Source organism: Nyctibius grandis, chromosome 5 (assembly GCF_013368605.1).
Source record: "Nyctibius grandis isolate bNycGra1 chromosome 5, bNycGra1.pri, whole genome shotgun sequence".
NCBI classification, from domain to species: Eukaryota; Metazoa; Chordata; class Aves; order Nyctibiiformes; family Nyctibiidae; genus Nyctibius; species Nyctibius grandis.
The window spans coordinates 47,566,642-47,585,238 of NC_090662.1; the positions used below are offsets into that span (position 1 = coordinate 47,566,642).

Sequence of the window (18,597 nt, forward strand, 5' to 3'; positions counted from 1 at the left end):
AAGGCACCATGGAGCCAAGTTCTGGCATTATCTACAAATCTGTTGTCACTTCTGTTCCAAATTTTATTTTCCTGAAATCTACCATGGTCATTATGAAAAAGTAATACCATTTACTGAGAACTACTGTGTTGTTATTATGATGTCATTAATTTCTCGCTTGTGGATAAGAAATAAGTAGATTAATTCACAAATCACCTTGGCAAAAGGAAATTTTGGGAAAATCCCATTTGTTAATGTGAACATCCTTGCATGCTTACAATTCCCGTTACTTTTTAGTGTGTGTTTTCCAGAGTTTCTCAACATGTTAAGAATAAGTTGAAATGAAATCTAGAAAATATTTTTAATATAGAAATTGTTTCTACTAGTACTTTCCAAAATTGCTGAAAATTTTTTCTAGCATGCAGAAGACCCTGTGTTTTCACAATTTCTTGTTCTTTGAATGATTTGACATGAATGAATATATTATTCTTGTCTATTTGTCTAAATAGTTGTATATATTTTGTTCGTGTCGTGTAAAACATATAAATAACGTAATTAAAAAACCCTATAATTTCAATTTAAGATGAAGTTATAGGCAGTTCATACTCTAGAAAAGTTGTAGTAATTGCAATGAAAGATGTGTTTCTAAATCACACTATGCTTTATATATCAGAAAGAAAAAATGTTATCATTATTTAAGCAGTGTATAATGGTAAATGTGTGAAAAAGGTTTATTTTCAAATCGAAAAATAATCTCTACTGGCCACTAAAATTACTGGGTTATTTGTTGTGAACTTCTTTGGCCATGATTCACATATGTATTTTTTCTACAGCACCAGATGGTCCTCCAGAAAATGTGACTGTTTTAGCTACATCTCCTCACAGTATTAATATCAGCTGGAGTGAACCTGTCATCATTACTGGGCCAACATGCTACCTCATAGACATTACCTCAGTAAGGCAACTCTGGTTTATTATTGGTAGTAACATGGAAGTTTGGTGATATAAATACCACAGCGGATGTTCTTATAAAATTATAGGATAGACATAAACTGGATTGATAAACAATATGACTGTGTCTATTTCAACATAAACTCCACATAAGAATTAATTGTACATTTGTAAATTTCTTAATGAGAGATAAATTAATTACTTTGTATTAAAAATGTGTGCTAATAAGAGGTCGCGGAGAAAAAAAAAAGTGTAGCTATAAATGTATACAGGAAAACAGTAGCTGAGCTTTGCAGAGGTGTACCTCCTTCTAACAATAATGAGGCTGCTTATCAGCCTCAAATAATAATGACTTTTTTTTTTTTTCTTCAAAGGAAGGAAAGGTTCATTGTCATGATTTTACAAACCAGAGTGGAGACCTTAGCAAAAGGAAGTGACTTGTGCAAAGTTACAGTGGATCAGAGGGCAAACTTTAAAGTCAAACTAGATTTCCCACTTTCCGCTTGGTGCTCTGTCCATCAGATTAGCTGTATTTTGGTAGCACAGCAATAACACGTCTTTCTCCTTGATCTTTATAAGCAAAAAAAAGGCTGACATAGGAGGAAAGCTCTAGTGGCCTTTCTCATTTAATCCTCTACTACCCTTACAATACTCCATTAATAAACCTCATTTCCTGCCCTGTGGCAAGATATGAAACTTTCTAAGTTTAAGCACATGAGAAGTTTTAAGTAGGATATAGGTTCCCTGTTCTTCCAGAAATTATACAGACAAGGCTATCAGTGAAAATGGGAAGCAGTTTACCAGACTTTACTCAGGAAAACTTGCTGTTTGCAGCTTCAAAAATCCTAAATTCTGTTAGATAATAGGAAAAAAACCTAAAGACTACTTCAAACTATTTAAAGGCTTTAAATAGAAAGTTCTCTCAATTTTCTGAGAAGAGAGTAAGACTATTATGTGTATATTTTCAATGTTTCTGAGTCAGTCATAAGAATTACAGATATGCTAAAATATTAATGCTGAGATTTTTGTGCAATCAAAATTTCTAAGGAGATCAGTAAAAAAAAATAACAAATATTTTTGAGCTCCTCAGTAAAGTTACAAGAGAGAGTAATGTGTAGTCCTGCTATTTTCTTTTCCTCTGTCTTCACTGTACAATACGTAGAGTGCAATCTGTTCAGTTCTGAACACACCACAGCAGTAGTATGACAGGATGAAGGATGTACAATAACAAGGGGAATACTAACAGAGAAGGAATGGTTCCTTGGCCCATTGGGTAGGTTGCTAACAACTACATAACAATATTTGTTTCTCCTTTACTAAAGAAGTTAGAGAAGAGTTTTTCCTCATGAAAAGTTCCTGTCGCTTTTGACTAAACAGCATTATAGTTCATCAACAGAAAAAAAATCTTCCAAATTCAATTTTAAAGCTTGATTTTTTTGTGTATATTATTTAATCAATTTGTATTTAAACAATTTCTCCTCTGTCTGATAGTTCCTAAATTATAAACAGGTTGGCATCTGATTCTACACTATGAAAATATTATAAATAATTTATCAATATAAGTTACAGTAAAATTCCTAAAGTAAGATGAATTATGGAATGTTTCATGTGAGCCTGCCAGCATTCGGAAGGAACTTAAAAAGCTGTTTTAAATGTTCAGTTTGGAGGGTTTTGGTTTTGTTTCTACAAAGAGGGTTTTTTTCAAATATATTTCAGATATATCTATATAGCTTTATCTTTAGGGATTCCTTATAATCAGATGTTGTCTGTCTAATGATCAGTAACTACAGGGGTCAGTTCTGCAGATAATTGTCTTAGTAGACAAATCTATTCCTTCTTAAAGGACAATAAAGCTGTCACAATCTTTTTCAGTGAAAATTTGGTTATATATTTTATTGTCCCAGTGGGAGAATTTTTATGAAGACTCCAAATTCCACAAACTTCCTGTATGTATAACTTTACTCATTTCAGTTCTCAACTGAGTATCTTTAAGGATTTATAAAAAAAGGTTCACAGAACAGAATAATTTCAGATTTCTGCTCTGTGATGTCTTTATTCTTAAAAGGTAGTAATTAGTATTTCTTAGTGAATGCATTAGGGTTTTGTTTAAATTGCTAGGATGTTCCTTACGGTTTTATAGATCAAAAAAACTAACAAGTACTTCCTCATTATTATTCCTCCAAGTCATATTTTAGTTTGTCTTGCTGCCTACTATAATTAGAAGTAGTCCTGAATAAAAGATTACTGAAAATTAATAAGGAAGATGGAACTGAACCATTAAATTTCAGGAAGAACAGAAATCAATTTAATGATTTATTGCTGTGATTGTATTTTAGTTCTTGCATAAATATTTCTATGCCAGATTTTTGATAGTCAGATAGGAAAAAGTGTTTCAGCTCTTCATGGCCATCCCAGGAAATGAATGTCTGTTTAGTCCATCAGAAAGTTTAGTTCAGGTTAATTCTCAGTAGGGATAGATACATATCTGTCAAATAAAAGGTATGCCTGAACTATTCTCATGTTTTAGCAGCTGCATTTAATACAGATTTCATCCAGTGGGAAAACCACTGTACAGCTACCTAATCCTCTTTTCAAATTGCACACTGAAGAAACAATAATGAAAACATCATTAACTGAAGTAATGGGAATAGACAAAAAAAGAATTTTGTAAGTGATATTTGATCAAACACCAGAAAAGCTCCCATTTTGCCTTTTTCTACTTTTTAAAGCTAAAATTACAATTGATTAATGGGATATAGCCCAACACTGTAGATTTTTCTACAGAACTACAGATTATTTGAGATGTAGGGATGATAGGGATCCTAAGAAGTAATGCAGTCCACATCCTGCTCTAACACAGAAACAAGTGTACCTAGAGTCTTCCTCACAAATTATTCATTATCCTGTTCTTAAAAATGTCCAGTGCTGAAAATTGCTCAGCAATTCTCAATAGATTGTTCTAGTTTTTAACTAAAATTATAGTCATAGTTTTAGTTACATATTTAGGTATATCAATCATTGCAGTTTTTGTAATATTTAATTCTAATATTTTCTTGGTGCAGATAAAATTTCTCTTTATGTTTTCATGAACACTAGAAACAATGAATTATGTTCAATTTAGTAACATAGTTTTTTTATATTTTGAAGTTATTACTATGTCTTCCACCACTCTCCCTTTTCTAGATTGAACCCAAATTATTTCTGCTTTCCAGCTTTTCTAGTGAGAGAATTACTCCCTCCCCACTGTCTTATAAGTAGTGCTTCTATTACTACATCCCAAGAGGAACTGCACCTTCTGCAGGCGTATCAACATTACATGTTGCTGCAGATATGTAAACGGTCAGAAAAATGGAAAGATAAAAGTCAAATAAGGTGTTCAACTAATAATGCCCTGCTTTTGGCTGTGTCAAGTCTTGTAATTGGGTTTTTTTAATTATTATTTTGCAGGTAGATAATGAAAATTATAAAGCTCAATTTCTGAAGACAAATGATGAGGATAAAGTCTTAGAAATTTCTGATTTGAAAGCATTTACAAGGTATTCTGTGGTAATCATTGCCTTTACGGGGGATGTTAATGCTGCACTCATTGAAGGCAAGGCTAGTTCTCCAGTAATTGTTTCCACTTTTGAAGCAGGTTTGTGTTTTTCTCTACTTTACATGGATCAAACTTTACAGTTTTTCTTTCATCTGACAAATAAATGAGAGTTTTGAACACATGGTCCACTTTTAGTGCAGATTTGTTCTCACAATATTTTTTCTTTAATATTTAAAAAGTGGCAGTCAACAAAAAAAGTAATGGTGACAATAAATGCTAAGATATACCTTTAGTAATGCAGAGATCTTAACTTGCTTCATGTAAAATATGGATGTGTGGAACACAGCCATCTAGATTACTTCTATAGTCAATGAATAGAGGTCCTATCTATATTAGCATGTATATGTAAGATACCTGTCTTAGGAAGGGATGACTCTCCCCTGTGGACGTGCTTGTTTCCCTTAAGAGACTATTGAAAACCCTATACAACATCCTTGGTCTTGATGCAAAATTTAAACATATAAAAATTAAATTAAGTGAATCCTACCATTTATAAATGGTACCTGTACTGACTTGCGGACACAGTCTGTGTATTCTCAGTGGAAGGAGGTTGCTGGTGAAGGCCTACAGGGATCTGTGCTTGAGTCAGGAGTTCCACAGATTCAAAACAATCTGGAGAATGAGGTAGATACTAGGGTGACAAAAGTTGCTGATGCTATTAAGTTACTCAGAGAAATAAAACTGAGATGAGAATGAGGAACTGTATGATAACCTCATAACACCAAGAGGCTATGTTACAGAAAAGTAGATAGCATTTGCTTAGGAAAATATAAACAGGTGTACATGGGGAAGATACAGTCCTAGCTTTACATACATAGTTCCTGGTTACGCTCTGTCTACTATCTTTGCTGGTTTTAAATTTTTCACTAAGGCTATTTAATCAAACAAACAAATAAAAAATATATTCTGAAAAGGTATTGAAGTTTTGTTTCATTCCAACTAATTATCAGCTGTGTATAACTACAATCGCCTTCTCTCTAGAGAGGTTAGCTGCAGGTCAGCTTTTTAGCTATATACTCAGGTTAATTTCGGATGTAGACATACTACACAGTGATTGTATTTATCATTTATCTTTCCTTTGATGTATGAAAATCCAGTGTCCCTAATGATATGATATGATATGAGTGTGTGTATATATATAAGTCTCTAATGCCTTTATTATGCTAAATTCAAAGGATTTCATGACCTGTTTATATGCCTGGAGGCTGATATGGTCTTTTACTGTGGAAAAGGAATGAAGATTAAATTAAGTGGTAGCTAGGTCTCTCCTGTGAGCTACCTTTTTTGGTAGCCCTTTCTCTTATGTAAAAATGTGATACATTAGGAGGTGCAGTAACCTTAGAGAGGCACAGTTATTTTTTCCATCTCATCTTGTTCATCTGGTTTGTACAGTCTAGCATATGGCTGACTTAGGACCAGTTTACACATACTTACTCCAGAGAAGCCTGAGTAAGCATTTGTTGGCTGATGTAAAAAACCTGGAAGGTATGACAACTGCATCTAAATCCTTGGCTGAGGGAATGTGTTTACCTTCAGTTGCTTGATTTCACTATTTAGAGGTCACGCTACATACTTGTCTGCTCAGGTAGAGCAATAAATATTTAGCTGCCTGGAAAGAATGTTACATCCTTTTCTTTCAGACAGGGGCATTGGGAAAATGATTTATACCTTTGCTGTCTTGAGAATAAGCTACTGGAATAAGCGTTTGACAAAAAAACTGTCTTTGGGGAAAATGCGTGTTGTGTTTGTGTCCAGGCATTGGGTAGTGGGAAGTTTTTTCCTGAAGAGTTAGCTGTGATCATAAGCAGGGAGCACAGTGGCTTGTTTATGTTGGGAGGGAGCTTGCTGTTGACAGAGGGCTTTCAGAAAGGGATACTCAAGACTAACACTTGGTTCTTGCTTGTCAACCCATGCAAGGATTTGTTTACCCCAGATGTATTTCAAGGTATAATGATGCTTTCAGGCTTTCTGAGTAGAAAATCAGAAGAAACTTTTCTGAGTAGAGATTACTGAGGGTTATCTAATCATTATTTTTAACATTTGTAGCATTAAATGCTATCATTAAGAATAGGATTTCAATAAATATTTAACTTTTTATTGTCTTTATAAATATTTACATATGCAATAAGTATTTGAGATGTTTTTAATAAAAACAGAAAATACCAATGAAATAATACTGATATGCAAAAATATAATTTGTAATTTTTCAGGTTTTACTCTAATAATAATAATAGTAGTAAACTAAGTGGATCATTGAAATATTTATTTCAGTGCCTGAAGACCCACCTAACAACATAACGTTTCAGAAGATACCAGACGAAGTTACAAAGTTCCAAGTAACATTTGTGCCACCATCTGAACCAAATGGAAATATTCAGGTGTATCAAGCTATGGTTTACAATGAAGATGACCCTGCTGCCATCCGGATCCACAACCTTAGTGTCATTGATAAAACAGATCGGTCAGTCACTGCCATGATAGAAGGACTAAAAGGAGGAAATACCTATAATGTCAGCGTAAGAACTGATACTTTTTCTTTGGATTTTTTCTTTGATATGAGTGAGAGATTAGTCTGAATAGGCAACACAAACCTAGGCTGAATGTGATATTTTCATGCTGAGAATGTTAGCTGGAGTGTGAAGAGAGACAAGTCTGAGGAATGAGGGAAGCAATGAAGAGGGTGGAGTGAGTGGGAGCAGGACACATCACTAGTGGTTAGCTTTGTACTCTGGACCACTGGTTCATGTGCTAGCAAAGAAGCCTGTGATACTTCATCACAGGTACAAGACTTAATGTCTCTCTTAATACCACTACTTGCATTGCTCATTTGGCTCACATGAGGTCCAGTTCTGCAAGGGGAGCTTGCTAGAAGTATGTGCATGACATCCTTCCAAATAATCAGAGACTAGGACATGAGAGGAGGCGACATAACTGTTTAAGTGGGCTTGTTTTTTCTCCTTTTTGTAAGAGCTACATTACAAGTGATGAAGTGTTACTGTACTTAGGGTTGTAAAGAAATATGAAGTCGTTCTAGCAAACTGTGAATGACAAAAGGAGTGTTTCAGCATTCATTGTTGCTTCAAATATATCCAGATATGGCCAATTTGAAGCTATTACAAATACTCATTAAAATAAGTGTTTGTTTTTTTAAGGTGTATGCAATTAATGGTGCCGGTGCAGGGCCAAAAATTCAATTGAAAATAACCATGGATATCAAAGGTATGTCTCATAAAGTGCCCTTTAGCTGAAATTTCTATAAATGCTGAAGAAATTGCTGTTCTACCTGTGAGTACACAGCTGTGTGCCTTTGTCTATTATTTAGAGGCCGCATAATGTAGGAACAGGAACACATAATGGATAGCCATGAATTGCAGTGCTCAGTTTTGCTGCGTATCACTGATCATTTGCTATTTGTATCTGAATGATACTGTAAACCATGTCCAGACTCAGTGAAGTCAGTATTTTAGTTACCATCAGCAAACAGCTTAGAAGAATATAACAGAGGTATAGTAAGTATACAGTATCACAGTTGTGGAAATAAATACAACCATTGATTGAAATTCATTGAAAAACTAAGACGCAGTCTTTTTGTTGTTTTCTCTTTTAATTGAAAACTGATATGCAGAGGCATTTATCAGAATAAAGTTTTTAGAGGCTTAAGGCATTAAGTAGAACATTAAGTTGTCCCTGAAAATATGCTGAAGATTTATCTGGCATAACACAGCTACGTGCCTGAACAAAGTACTTGTAGTGAAAAAATTTTAAAACAAAACTCCATGGTATATCTGTGTTTAAAAACAGAACCACCACAGCCTAAAAAGAAACCAGCACCAGTTTATGATACCAGTGGGACATTACTCGTCACAGCTACAACTATTACAATCAGAATGCCAGTATGTTATTACAGTGATGATCATGGCCCTATCAAGAAGATACAAGTTCTTGTTGCAGAAGCCGGAGGTAGAATTTTATAAGTTCTCTTGAAAATTGTTTTCAGGGTTTTTTATTTCTTTATTTTCAGGCTGTTTGTCATTTATCTTTTATTCCTTTTCTTGGGTCTCAGTAATTTCACATTAGAAAACAGCTAACAAAGTCACTTTAGCTGTGGCAACAGTACTAAGAGCAAAGTATCTTTCACAATACCTGTGGGCTGGGTACTGGATTTTGGGAACACTTGCCAACGAAGAATCATCCATGCTGTTTGAAGTCACCAATATTATTTTGGCCCTATTGTTATAATTACATTTTCTTTATTTCCTATTTCCTTGAAGAAAAATACATTTGGCATTTGTGAGTGGTAAATAAATACAAAACTTTTTTTCCCAAGTTGCTCTTAGTGTTGCCTGTAAAAGAATGCAGTCATGTGTAGTTGATATTTCCATTTCATAATGGGGGCAGAGGTATTTATATAAATCCCTTCTGTAGACTGTGGGTTAGAATGTGTATTCCCTTGTACGGACTGATGAACATTTGCTCATATGAACAGTGCCATGGTACTCTTTTGAGTAACTGCCTACCAATATGAGCGGGAGTTTCACGACAGGACATCATATGGTTAGGCTTACTTTACCTAAGAAGGACAAATTCCAGGTATTTAGTTCCCTTGTTTTGCTTTCTTTCAAAGTATAGAAGTAAAGCATTCACATTAATTGAATTCACATTATATCTCTCACCTTTTTCCGAATTTTGCATTTTAGCATTAATCCTACAGACATTCACTTCAAAGCTATTGCTGTGAAGATTCTCATGAACTGATAGATATGCAAATACCATGTAAAGCAATATTTTGAAGATTTTTCTCCTGAGTTGCTCGGTTCTGACCACGTAATTTCATTTATTAAAGAGTCTTTACTGTCTTTAGAGTAAACACTTTTTGCTGTCTTTGCTAGCCATGCTCAGTTTCAAAGTCAAGTGGCTTGAACAAGTGATATCCTCTACAGGAAGAGCTCATGTGTAAGACTGCTGCTGAAATTTTGTAGTTGTGATTCAGCTGACTTTGAGTTAGCAAAACATAGATAGTGTGGATAATAAGGAAATTTGGATTCAAGTGCAAATACAGTTATAGACTTAGTTGTGTAAATGGCACCAACAGCATGCTGAGCTCTTAAAGAAAATTAATTTCCTATTTAACTTCTTTAAGTACAGTCTGGATAGAATGTAAATTGTTTCTGATTATTTCCTTTCTTCACAATAGCTCAGCATGATGGGAATGTTACTAAGTGGTATGATGCCTACTTCAACAGACCGAGGCCGTATTTTACAAATGAAGGCTTTCCAAACCCACCATGTATAGAAGGAAAAGAAGATCTGAGTGGCAAAGAAGATATATACGTCATAGGTGCTGATACTACATGTATGATACCAGGCAGTCAAGACAAAATATGTAATGGCCCACTGAAACCAAGAAAGCAGTACCTGTAAGTACATTTGTGTCTATGTTTGTCCAAGAGAAAGATTTAAGTGAAATCTACCTTTATACAAACATACAAAACAAATAGTTCAATTACAAAAAGGTGGAGATTGAAATGATATTCATGTGTCTTAATTTTAAATTTTTTAAATCAATATAGGACACAATACATTTTTTTAAATGTTTCACATAACAAAATATGCTTACTGAGTTCCTAAATTAAATAAGCCCAAATTCAAGATAAGTAATTCATACAGTTTGATTGAGTCCTTGATATCACTTTTGCAGGTGAATAATGATTCCAGCTTATATTATAATAAAAATGAAAAATAGTTTTTAGTTTCTAAATTAAATACTATTTAAGGAAATGCACATAAACTTTTATGTCATTAGTTTTCTTGGTTTTATTTTACAGATTTAAGTTCAGAGCAACTAATGTTAAAGGACAGTTTACAGATTCTGACTATTCTGACCCTGTCAAAACTTTAGGTAAGGAGAGTGTAATTTATTAAAGTGTTTCTCTATTTCCAAAGAATCTAGACAATTCCATGTTTCTTTTTAGTAGACTAGTTTCCCTGAGGTAGATAATCTCTATTTTTATTGACCTAGCTTAACCAGAATGGTTGATACCTGCTGAGGAAATATCCATTCCCTCGTATGTCCTTTTGAGGATGTCAAGAGGTCTTACCTCAGCCTGGACTGTTAAATGATAAAGCAGTACTGACAAAGTTCATTAGCAGAGATTCAGTTATAGCAATGAAAATACCATTTTGCCAGGATAGCTCATCTTGACTGGTGAACTGCCAGAAGCTATGCAGTTTGTGCAGTTTCCCTCTCTGTTGCATGTAGTTGGATTCCAGTGAGCCTAGTGTAGGAAACCTCTCAGTTGCAGATCATTCCTTCTACTGGCAGCTCATCTGAGGACATGACCCTTTAGCCCTTCATCCTTTAGATACAAAAGGTAGATGCTTTAGATACTTTAGACAAAGCTCTGTATTAATTAAAAAATTAATATTGTCTAATAGAACTCATCTGGTTCTGATGTCACTGGCCAGTAGGCTGGCTGTTATGAGGTCTCAAATCCAGCATAAATTCCTCCATGGCAGAGTTGATCTACCCCCAAAACTGGGAATGAAGACTGTCATAGCAGATCGCAATAAGATCTGTAAGTTCTTTTAATATATTGGTAAGCCAAAACTTACTTAGCTAAGCATTAGCCCTGACTTTCTGAAAAAGGATCCCAAGACAACTGGATGAGTACCCAGAAGAATTTTAGTGGGCACATATTTTTCATTTGGCATTCGTCTTCTGTGATATGAGCTCCCTTATTCATTTAATCCATGGTAGAAATTTGTTACATGATCTGATACTGAAGATCTTGCAATGCTAATTCACTACCTGAATATTCTGAAAGGATCTGGCACTATTTCTCTAGCCCTGAATGTTTTGGAAAGTGCAATACAAAAGCTGTCTTTATATATTCTGAGTTTAAAAGGTCTAAGCCAATGAAGCAAATAGCTTGCCCAGTGAGGGAGAGACTACATGTCCAATCAGGGAAAATAAGTCTACCAGAAATGCGTCTGACTGTATCCAGTCCTCTGGGCAACTTTCTCCTTTCTAACAGAAAACTCAGCAATGCTTAAAGAAATCATCAAGAAGAAAAAAGAGAAATTATGCTTGTGGCAGGCAGATAGTGTAATTCATTTGCTTCTGTATTGCTACTGAAAACTTGTGACACTTTCTCCTTTGATATAGATCATAAAGAAGCAAGATCTGTTTGTAAGCTGAATAAAATGTAATAGGAAAAAAATAGCCCTGATAAATTCCTCAGATATCTGTGGTTCCTGACACCCATATTCCAGTGCCTTCTGGGCTGAAGTTTAACATCAAGCACTGCTTTTAAAGTGAGCACTACAGCAAACTCTTGTCTGGCCTTAACTTTTAAATTTCAGAGCTTATCCAACAAGAAACAAAACTTAAGTGTTAAATTAACACTTCCTTCTATGCTTTCTTACAAAAGTGTTGCGAAATCAACATCGAATTGATATATCACAAGTGATGCAGGTACTGCAGTTGAGTGGCTTTGAGGATACAGCACCAGCAATGCCATTACCAATGTCATCTTAAATGAATAAAGGAAGATAGATTTTTTTCAAACACATTTTCTCTTGAGATTCATAACCTGAGGAATCATGCCCAATTGTTTTCTTATAGAACATACTTTGGTTGTATGAACTTCAGACTTGCTCTGGAAGCATAACCCAGAAAGCATACCAGAAAGATGAGTAGCTGTTAGGTATCTTTGTGACTGACGACTTCTATTCCACTTGTAACAGCAGTATCTTTTCAGAATAAATTATGCTGCCTGAAATCAAAATTGCAATTTCATTTTAAATTAATGACCTTCTTTTGTAATAATCACTGAATTTTGTGGTTTTCCAACATGATACTTTCATTTTAGTAGATAAAAGACTAATTTGAATTTTGGCAGAGGTATTCATGACTAGATTGTTTTGGTGTCTAAATCTACTCATAGAATAGGTAGGTCTTTGATCTGGAAAACCAGAAAGCCAGCTTTGTATCTGTGCAATTTAATACTGCAAGTTAAATATGTTTGAAGCAGAAAAAAATATGGAAAACCTATGAGAGAGTTCTCTGTGACAGACGTCAGATGCTCTTGTTAAACAATAGGAATTTTGCTAGGGAGGAACACTGAAGCAGAAATTATTGGAATACACAGCTGCAATAATGATTTTTTAATTATAGTAAAGGACACATTTTAATATGGCCCTCCTACTCAACAATACTTGGAGTACCACAGCTCTCGAGCTGGAGAAGTGAAGTTTCTTCCTCATCACTCATGACTGACGTTGCAAAAGTAACGTCCATACTACAATAAAAGGTCAGGATTTTTCCATGAGATAATTCAGATGTGGTCTCAAATACTGTTTAAACTTCTAATAGATTAAGGCAGCTTATAACCTTTTCATAAACTCTGATAGCTAGTTCAGCAAATCATTGTGGGGCAGCTGGTAGTCCTGTGTAAGTGTAACCTTTTTCCATGATGCGAAGCCAATGAGACAAGATATAATCAAAATGGGGTTTCCTGACACTACCTTTTGCACAGAAACCTACCTTATGATATTCTGTTATTGCAGTTTGTTATCATCATGTATTGAGTGGCAGAACTTCAGAATTATACAACACGATGTCAGGGCTGCATGCTAGTTTTATAATACCTATTTTTCCTACTATGCCAAATCTGTTTTATCTAATTCCCTTTACCCATCATCATCTCTACAGACATGTACTCCTTCCGTGCTGCAAAGAAGTAAGAGAAAATGTATTTTTAAATTTTTGGTGGGTATTCTGCCAGTGCTGTTATGTTTAATAACATTGGCAATGCTTGGACTGGTTAACTGTAGGATTTAACATTGACCTCACTGGTTATTGGAAAATAGAACTGTTGTAGACGTTCCTCTGGAGAGTCTTCTGTTCTTCTTCCACGTTACTAAGATTTGTACCTTATCACAGAAATCAGTGAGTGGCAGAGACTTGTTCATTCCTTTTCTCTTTGCAACAGTTTTCTATATACTTGCTTTTCTTCCCTATTGTCATCCCCTGGCCTAAATTGTTCTTACCTTCTAGTGTCCAGTGTTGCACCTGCAACTTTACTAATGCAGTGGAAGAACTATTTCATGTGTTTAAGAAACTATACTTAATTCTGTGTGTCACAAGCTATGTCTCTCATTTCATATAGGCATCATATTGCTTATTCATGTTGTTTCCGGTCTACAATAGTCTCACACTTTCTTCTGATAAATTGCTACCTAACCTACTGTTTAATATGCTGTATTATTGTAGCTGATACATATTCCTGCCTATGTGAAGAACCATGCACTTGATCGTACAAAATTGCATCCTACTGTTTTAAGACCTTTTTTTTCAGCTAAATCAGGATAATTTTGAATTTTAATCATGTTCTCCAATGTCCATGCAGTACAGATCACCTGTACTGTACCCTCTAATCCAAAAATCAGGGCCTTTTGAGAGAAACAAAACCAGGACTTCAGTGTTTTCCAGTGTGTCCTTGGAAGGATGTTGTCCCTTGAATAGGAACTCTCAGTTTCATATGGCAGGAAGCAGTACAGTTTTCTGTCCTTCCTGGAGGCTGGACAAGAGCTAGATTTTCTACAGTGGATCAGCAAGTGGAGGTGAATGTTGGCATAGGTGAAGAATACCAGCAGTAGTAATCCCTTGTTATTCTTACTTTCACTATGTGCCTAAGGAAAAAAAGGCTGAGATTTTTGAGATAAGGACAGGATTACCAGGAAGGATGGAAAATTAAGTGAGTCTCAGAAATTTAGTACCAAAGAGGTTCGAAAAGAGGTCTAGAAACTACTAGTCTAAGTGGTTTATCAGCCTCTGAATGAGCCTTCATTCTCACCTGGAAGGCCTGATTAGAATACCAGCACCTTTACCTTTTTATTATAAAGGCCTTCATGATAACTTTTTACTTGCTGGTGTTTATTCCTAACAATATCACCAATTCCCACACAAATAAAAATCATGAGTTAATGGTCAGTGAGGCAGAGTAATCCAGACAGTTCAGAGTCGATCACTAGGTGGGTTCCTTTGGCACCCTGATGAGAGTATCTCCAAAAAGCATCTTTTATTTTGTGCCTGTGAGTGATGGCTGCAACCCCATAGCTCTAGAGTTGTGGCTCTTCCTTTTCCACTTCTGGAGTTTGATTATTTCTAGCTGATAGAGCAGTGTGTCTATTCTTGGCTGCACAGAAGCTGAAGCAGGAGCTCAGCTCAGGCTAGTGTTCAGACTGATGTTACTGCAGTGTAGACCTACCTTAACCTGCTTAGCAGGTAAAACTGAAAAGCACCAGGGGATGGCTGCACATATAGCTGTAGACATATACTATTAACATTATGTATTACAGAGATCAGCAATGCTTTGGAACCTTTAAATAAATTGTTTCTGGTTTTGTTATATTTTTCTTTCCTGAGCAGCTCTTTGACCGACACAAAATGGATGCAGTTGTATTGAAAGAAAAGTGCCTGCCTCTCATCGCTCCCTGTTTTCACCCTGTCAGAAGTGTAAAAATTATAATAAATCTATGAAATATTAGATTTCCACTTTCTGTTGCAGGTGAAGGACTGTCAGGAAGCTCTGTGGAAGTTATCCTTGCTGTTACTTTGTGTATACTTTCAGTTGTTCTTTTGGTGGCTGCAGTATATGCTTTTGCAAGGTAAGATTTATGTATCCTTGCCATACCATGTTTGCAAACACTCAAAAACGTTTTAAAGAGTTGAAACAGTCCTATAAATGGAACCAATCTGTAATTTCAAAATTTATTTCTTTTTTTATTTTTTTGTTCTTTTATGTGGAAACTTAGGGAGGGACTCACAAAGGCTTTAGTCTACTGGGAGTAACCTCTATAGAAGGAGAAAAACAAGCTTCCCCAGAGGGTAAATCAGAGCAGTAGCCTATCTTACCCTTTCAGAGCCACTTCTCTATTGACTTCAGATGAGGATACAAATCAGAGTGTCAGTTGGCTGAAGTTAGCATGATGACTAGCCCCATTGACAGCTTGATGTGAAGCAAATAGTCTAAATTCTGTTTTCTCTCTTACTAATAAATTTATGAATGAAATACATTGCCATCTCACATGTGAAAGAGAAATCAACCTTAATTCAAATTGTGAACAAAATGCCCATGCAAAGCAGCAGACTGAGTACTGCGTACATGGTGTTAGTTTGCTCATTCAGCAGCAGCTCTGTTCTTCCTCAGCTGCATCATTCCCGGCAGGGGGATTAGACTAGATGATCTTTCGAGGTCCCTTCCAATCCCTAACATTCTGTGATTCTGTGATTCTGTGATTGCCAAAGAATTTATGTAGGAAAATGAAAAGAATATACAGGCTAGATTCTTTCCATGTAAATTTTAGACAACATAACTGCTGGATTTGACTAAATTACACCATTAGAAGGGAGAACAGAATAAAGGCCAAGGAAGGATTTCTGGCAACCATTTTTCAGTTTCAGCCTGTCTAGTGAAAGTATTGACATATGTGTCCTTAAATCTTTTGTGTATTTATTTTGCACTTTTGTTTTCTGTTTAGAATCCGGCAAAAGCAAAAAGAGGGAGGCACATACTCCCCACGAGATGCTGAAATCATTGACACTAAGTTTAAACTGGATCAGTTGATCACAGTGGCAGATCTGGAGCTGAAGGATGAGAGATTTACACGGTAAGCGTACTCCTTAGGAAAAACAGTAGTCCAAAGGGGCTGTAGCCATGACCCCTTTCTGACCTTTGCTTGTTTGGAAGTGTTTGTGGTGTTCTTATTTACACAGGTCACTGAGATCCTCTTTCAAAGAATGACCTCCATCCTCAAGACACTTCTCACTACCTTTTAGAAAATCACTTAATCTTCAGCTCTTTTTACAACAAGATAAAGATCTAAGTGCAAATCACTGTTTAACTATGTTAGCAAAAAAAAAGGGCTACATATTTTTAAACATGTACAATTTCTGAGTTTTTTTGATGGCCCAGTGTTTTGTGCAGACTGCAAACCTACATAAGCATTTTGAAAGAGTCAAACACCCAGAAGTCCTGGTCAGCTAATTCAAGAACAATCCTGTCATTGTTTAATTGACATTTAGAAAGCATTTTTTCACAAAGGGATTTGCATAGCATCTGGGTTTCTGTGGAGCTCAGCACACTGGCTATCCTGACATCTGCTCCTTTAAGGTGTATGCAGCAATTCCAGGCTATTCATATTTTCTGTCCAACAAAGAATCTTGTTGCAGATATTTATCAATTTATGAAACTGCTCTTTCTGACTGCCAGAACTATGGATATTATTCACCAAATAAATATAATCATGATTCTCAATAATATACAGCATCCAACTCAGTTAGAAATGTTTGGTGAACACTCTTTACCTACCCGTATTTTCCCTTTTCCCTACTCTGTTAGATAAAACACTGTGGTAGGCAGTCTCCTTAAAGATGAGAAGCCTAAAACAGTCTTGCCCTAGCAGTCAGGAATCCTACGGTTGCAGACTAGGAATAGCTGGAAGATGAAAGGTTGTAGCTGTTGACCTGTTTTGTTTTGAGTGTATGTGTGTGGTAGAGAGTAATTTGATTGCATGTACAAACCTGTTCAAAATAGTGCACACAGGAATGGCTGCTTGTAACAGATGAGAAAACATACTATGAATCATCTGGAAATCATCGACATAACGGATGTGGTATGTTCTGTGTGGGGCACATGTCATTCAGATAGCGTTGTTTAGTACCTGCTAATAACAGCGGAAAACATTCTCTGAAAACAGAACCATTGCCAATGCACTGTGATAACTGTGACTCGTATAAATGATCTTGATGGATCTTCAAAATGGCCTCGTTTCCAAACTGTTAGCTGAATAAGAATAGTACTAATTTTGTTTATATACTAAAATGTTAATGGATTTTACTTCCAGATACTCTTCATTTTTCTTTAGACGCAAGGAGATATTTGTCATCCAGTAAGTTTTTGTATTATTGAAGCAGCATGGTGTGGTTTCCATTCTGTTCTCTTAACCTGTGTGCTACCGTACTATAGTGAATGATACAGTTAATCAAAATCAAATGTCAATCTTTGCAGCTATTCTAATGACTAACAGTGGTATTTGTCATAATGGAATCATGTTTATTTTTCGTCCCTAATGTTAAGGTACAACAGTTCCACAACTATTTTGAAATAAATCAGGGCAATTTTTACATGGAAATTGTAACACATTATGACAATATAGCACTGATATGTGCAACCTATCCTTGAAGCAAATGTAGTGCAAATGTAACATAAGAAACGTGCTGTTCTTGCCTTTGGCAGTTTGAATGTACCTACTAAAGTTCTCTTTTTTTCTTGACTACCTTTTGTACTCACACTGCAGCTGTTTTGTACTATGCCACTACAATCTCAGCAACATATCCATGCAGTCAAATCCTTTATCAGTTTGCAGAGTACCATTCTGCCACTTTTTTGTCTAAATTATGTGTAGTTTGGATTTGTACAGTCTCAAATTCTACAGGGTAATTGCAAACTATAATATGTCATAGTTACGTGCACTTCATTATGTGATTTATGCACAGCAAGGCCTTTACTGAACAGTGCTTCAGCAGTTTTAGTGACATCACCCTTATTTTAATGAGTTAGTCTCACATTTTGGTTTGCAGTTTGTTATGTCCTTCCATCTGTATTTTTCTCTTTCCTCCTTCCCCACTCCTTTAATGGCCAAAAGCAGAGTCTCTTCTGCCATTCTTGTAAGGTATGTGATGCAGCTGTTAAATTTTGGGTTATTATCTTTCAAACAGTAGCTGCACTGAAGCTACAGCAGGCTCCTTGCCCAGGTCCTTTGTTGGACGTTATGACAAATTGTTGAAGTTTGAAGTGCAGGTGCTAACTGAGAGTTCCTCAGGACAGGATTTGTGCTGCCTTTTCACTGGAAGTCAGTAAATATACTGTGGGACCCTACTAGATGATATACACATAGTAATGAGGGGCAGGAAATCCTTTATCTGCTCAAAACTTTTTAGTTTATTATGGCTTTTTTTTAAGCCTTAAAGAATATTTCAGGTACGTGTAAGATTCTGTTCTGGTAAT

The 18,597-nt window shown here is 35.6% G+C and overlaps 1 protein-coding gene across 1 annotated transcript in view; it reads left to right on the forward strand.

Moving 5' to 3' along the window:
* The window catches only part of PTPRQ (protein tyrosine phosphatase receptor type Q), a 110,534-nt gene that overhangs the window by 67,709 nt on the left and 24,228 nt on the right, over positions 1-18,597 (forward strand). Inside the window, exons 27-35 of the mRNA XM_068401737.1 lie at positions 813-934; positions 4,378-4,564; positions 6,797-7,041; positions 7,678-7,744; positions 8,327-8,485; positions 9,720-9,942; positions 10,351-10,424; positions 15,097-15,196; positions 16,070-16,198. Coding sequence (XP_068257838.1) covers positions 813-934; positions 4,378-4,564; positions 6,797-7,041; positions 7,678-7,744; positions 8,327-8,485; positions 9,720-9,942; positions 10,351-10,424; positions 15,097-15,196; positions 16,070-16,198 — 1,306 coding nt within the window. The remainder of the gene's footprint in view (positions 1-812; positions 935-4,377; positions 4,565-6,796; positions 7,042-7,677; positions 7,745-8,326; positions 8,486-9,719; positions 9,943-10,350; positions 10,425-15,096; positions 15,197-16,069; positions 16,199-18,597) is intronic.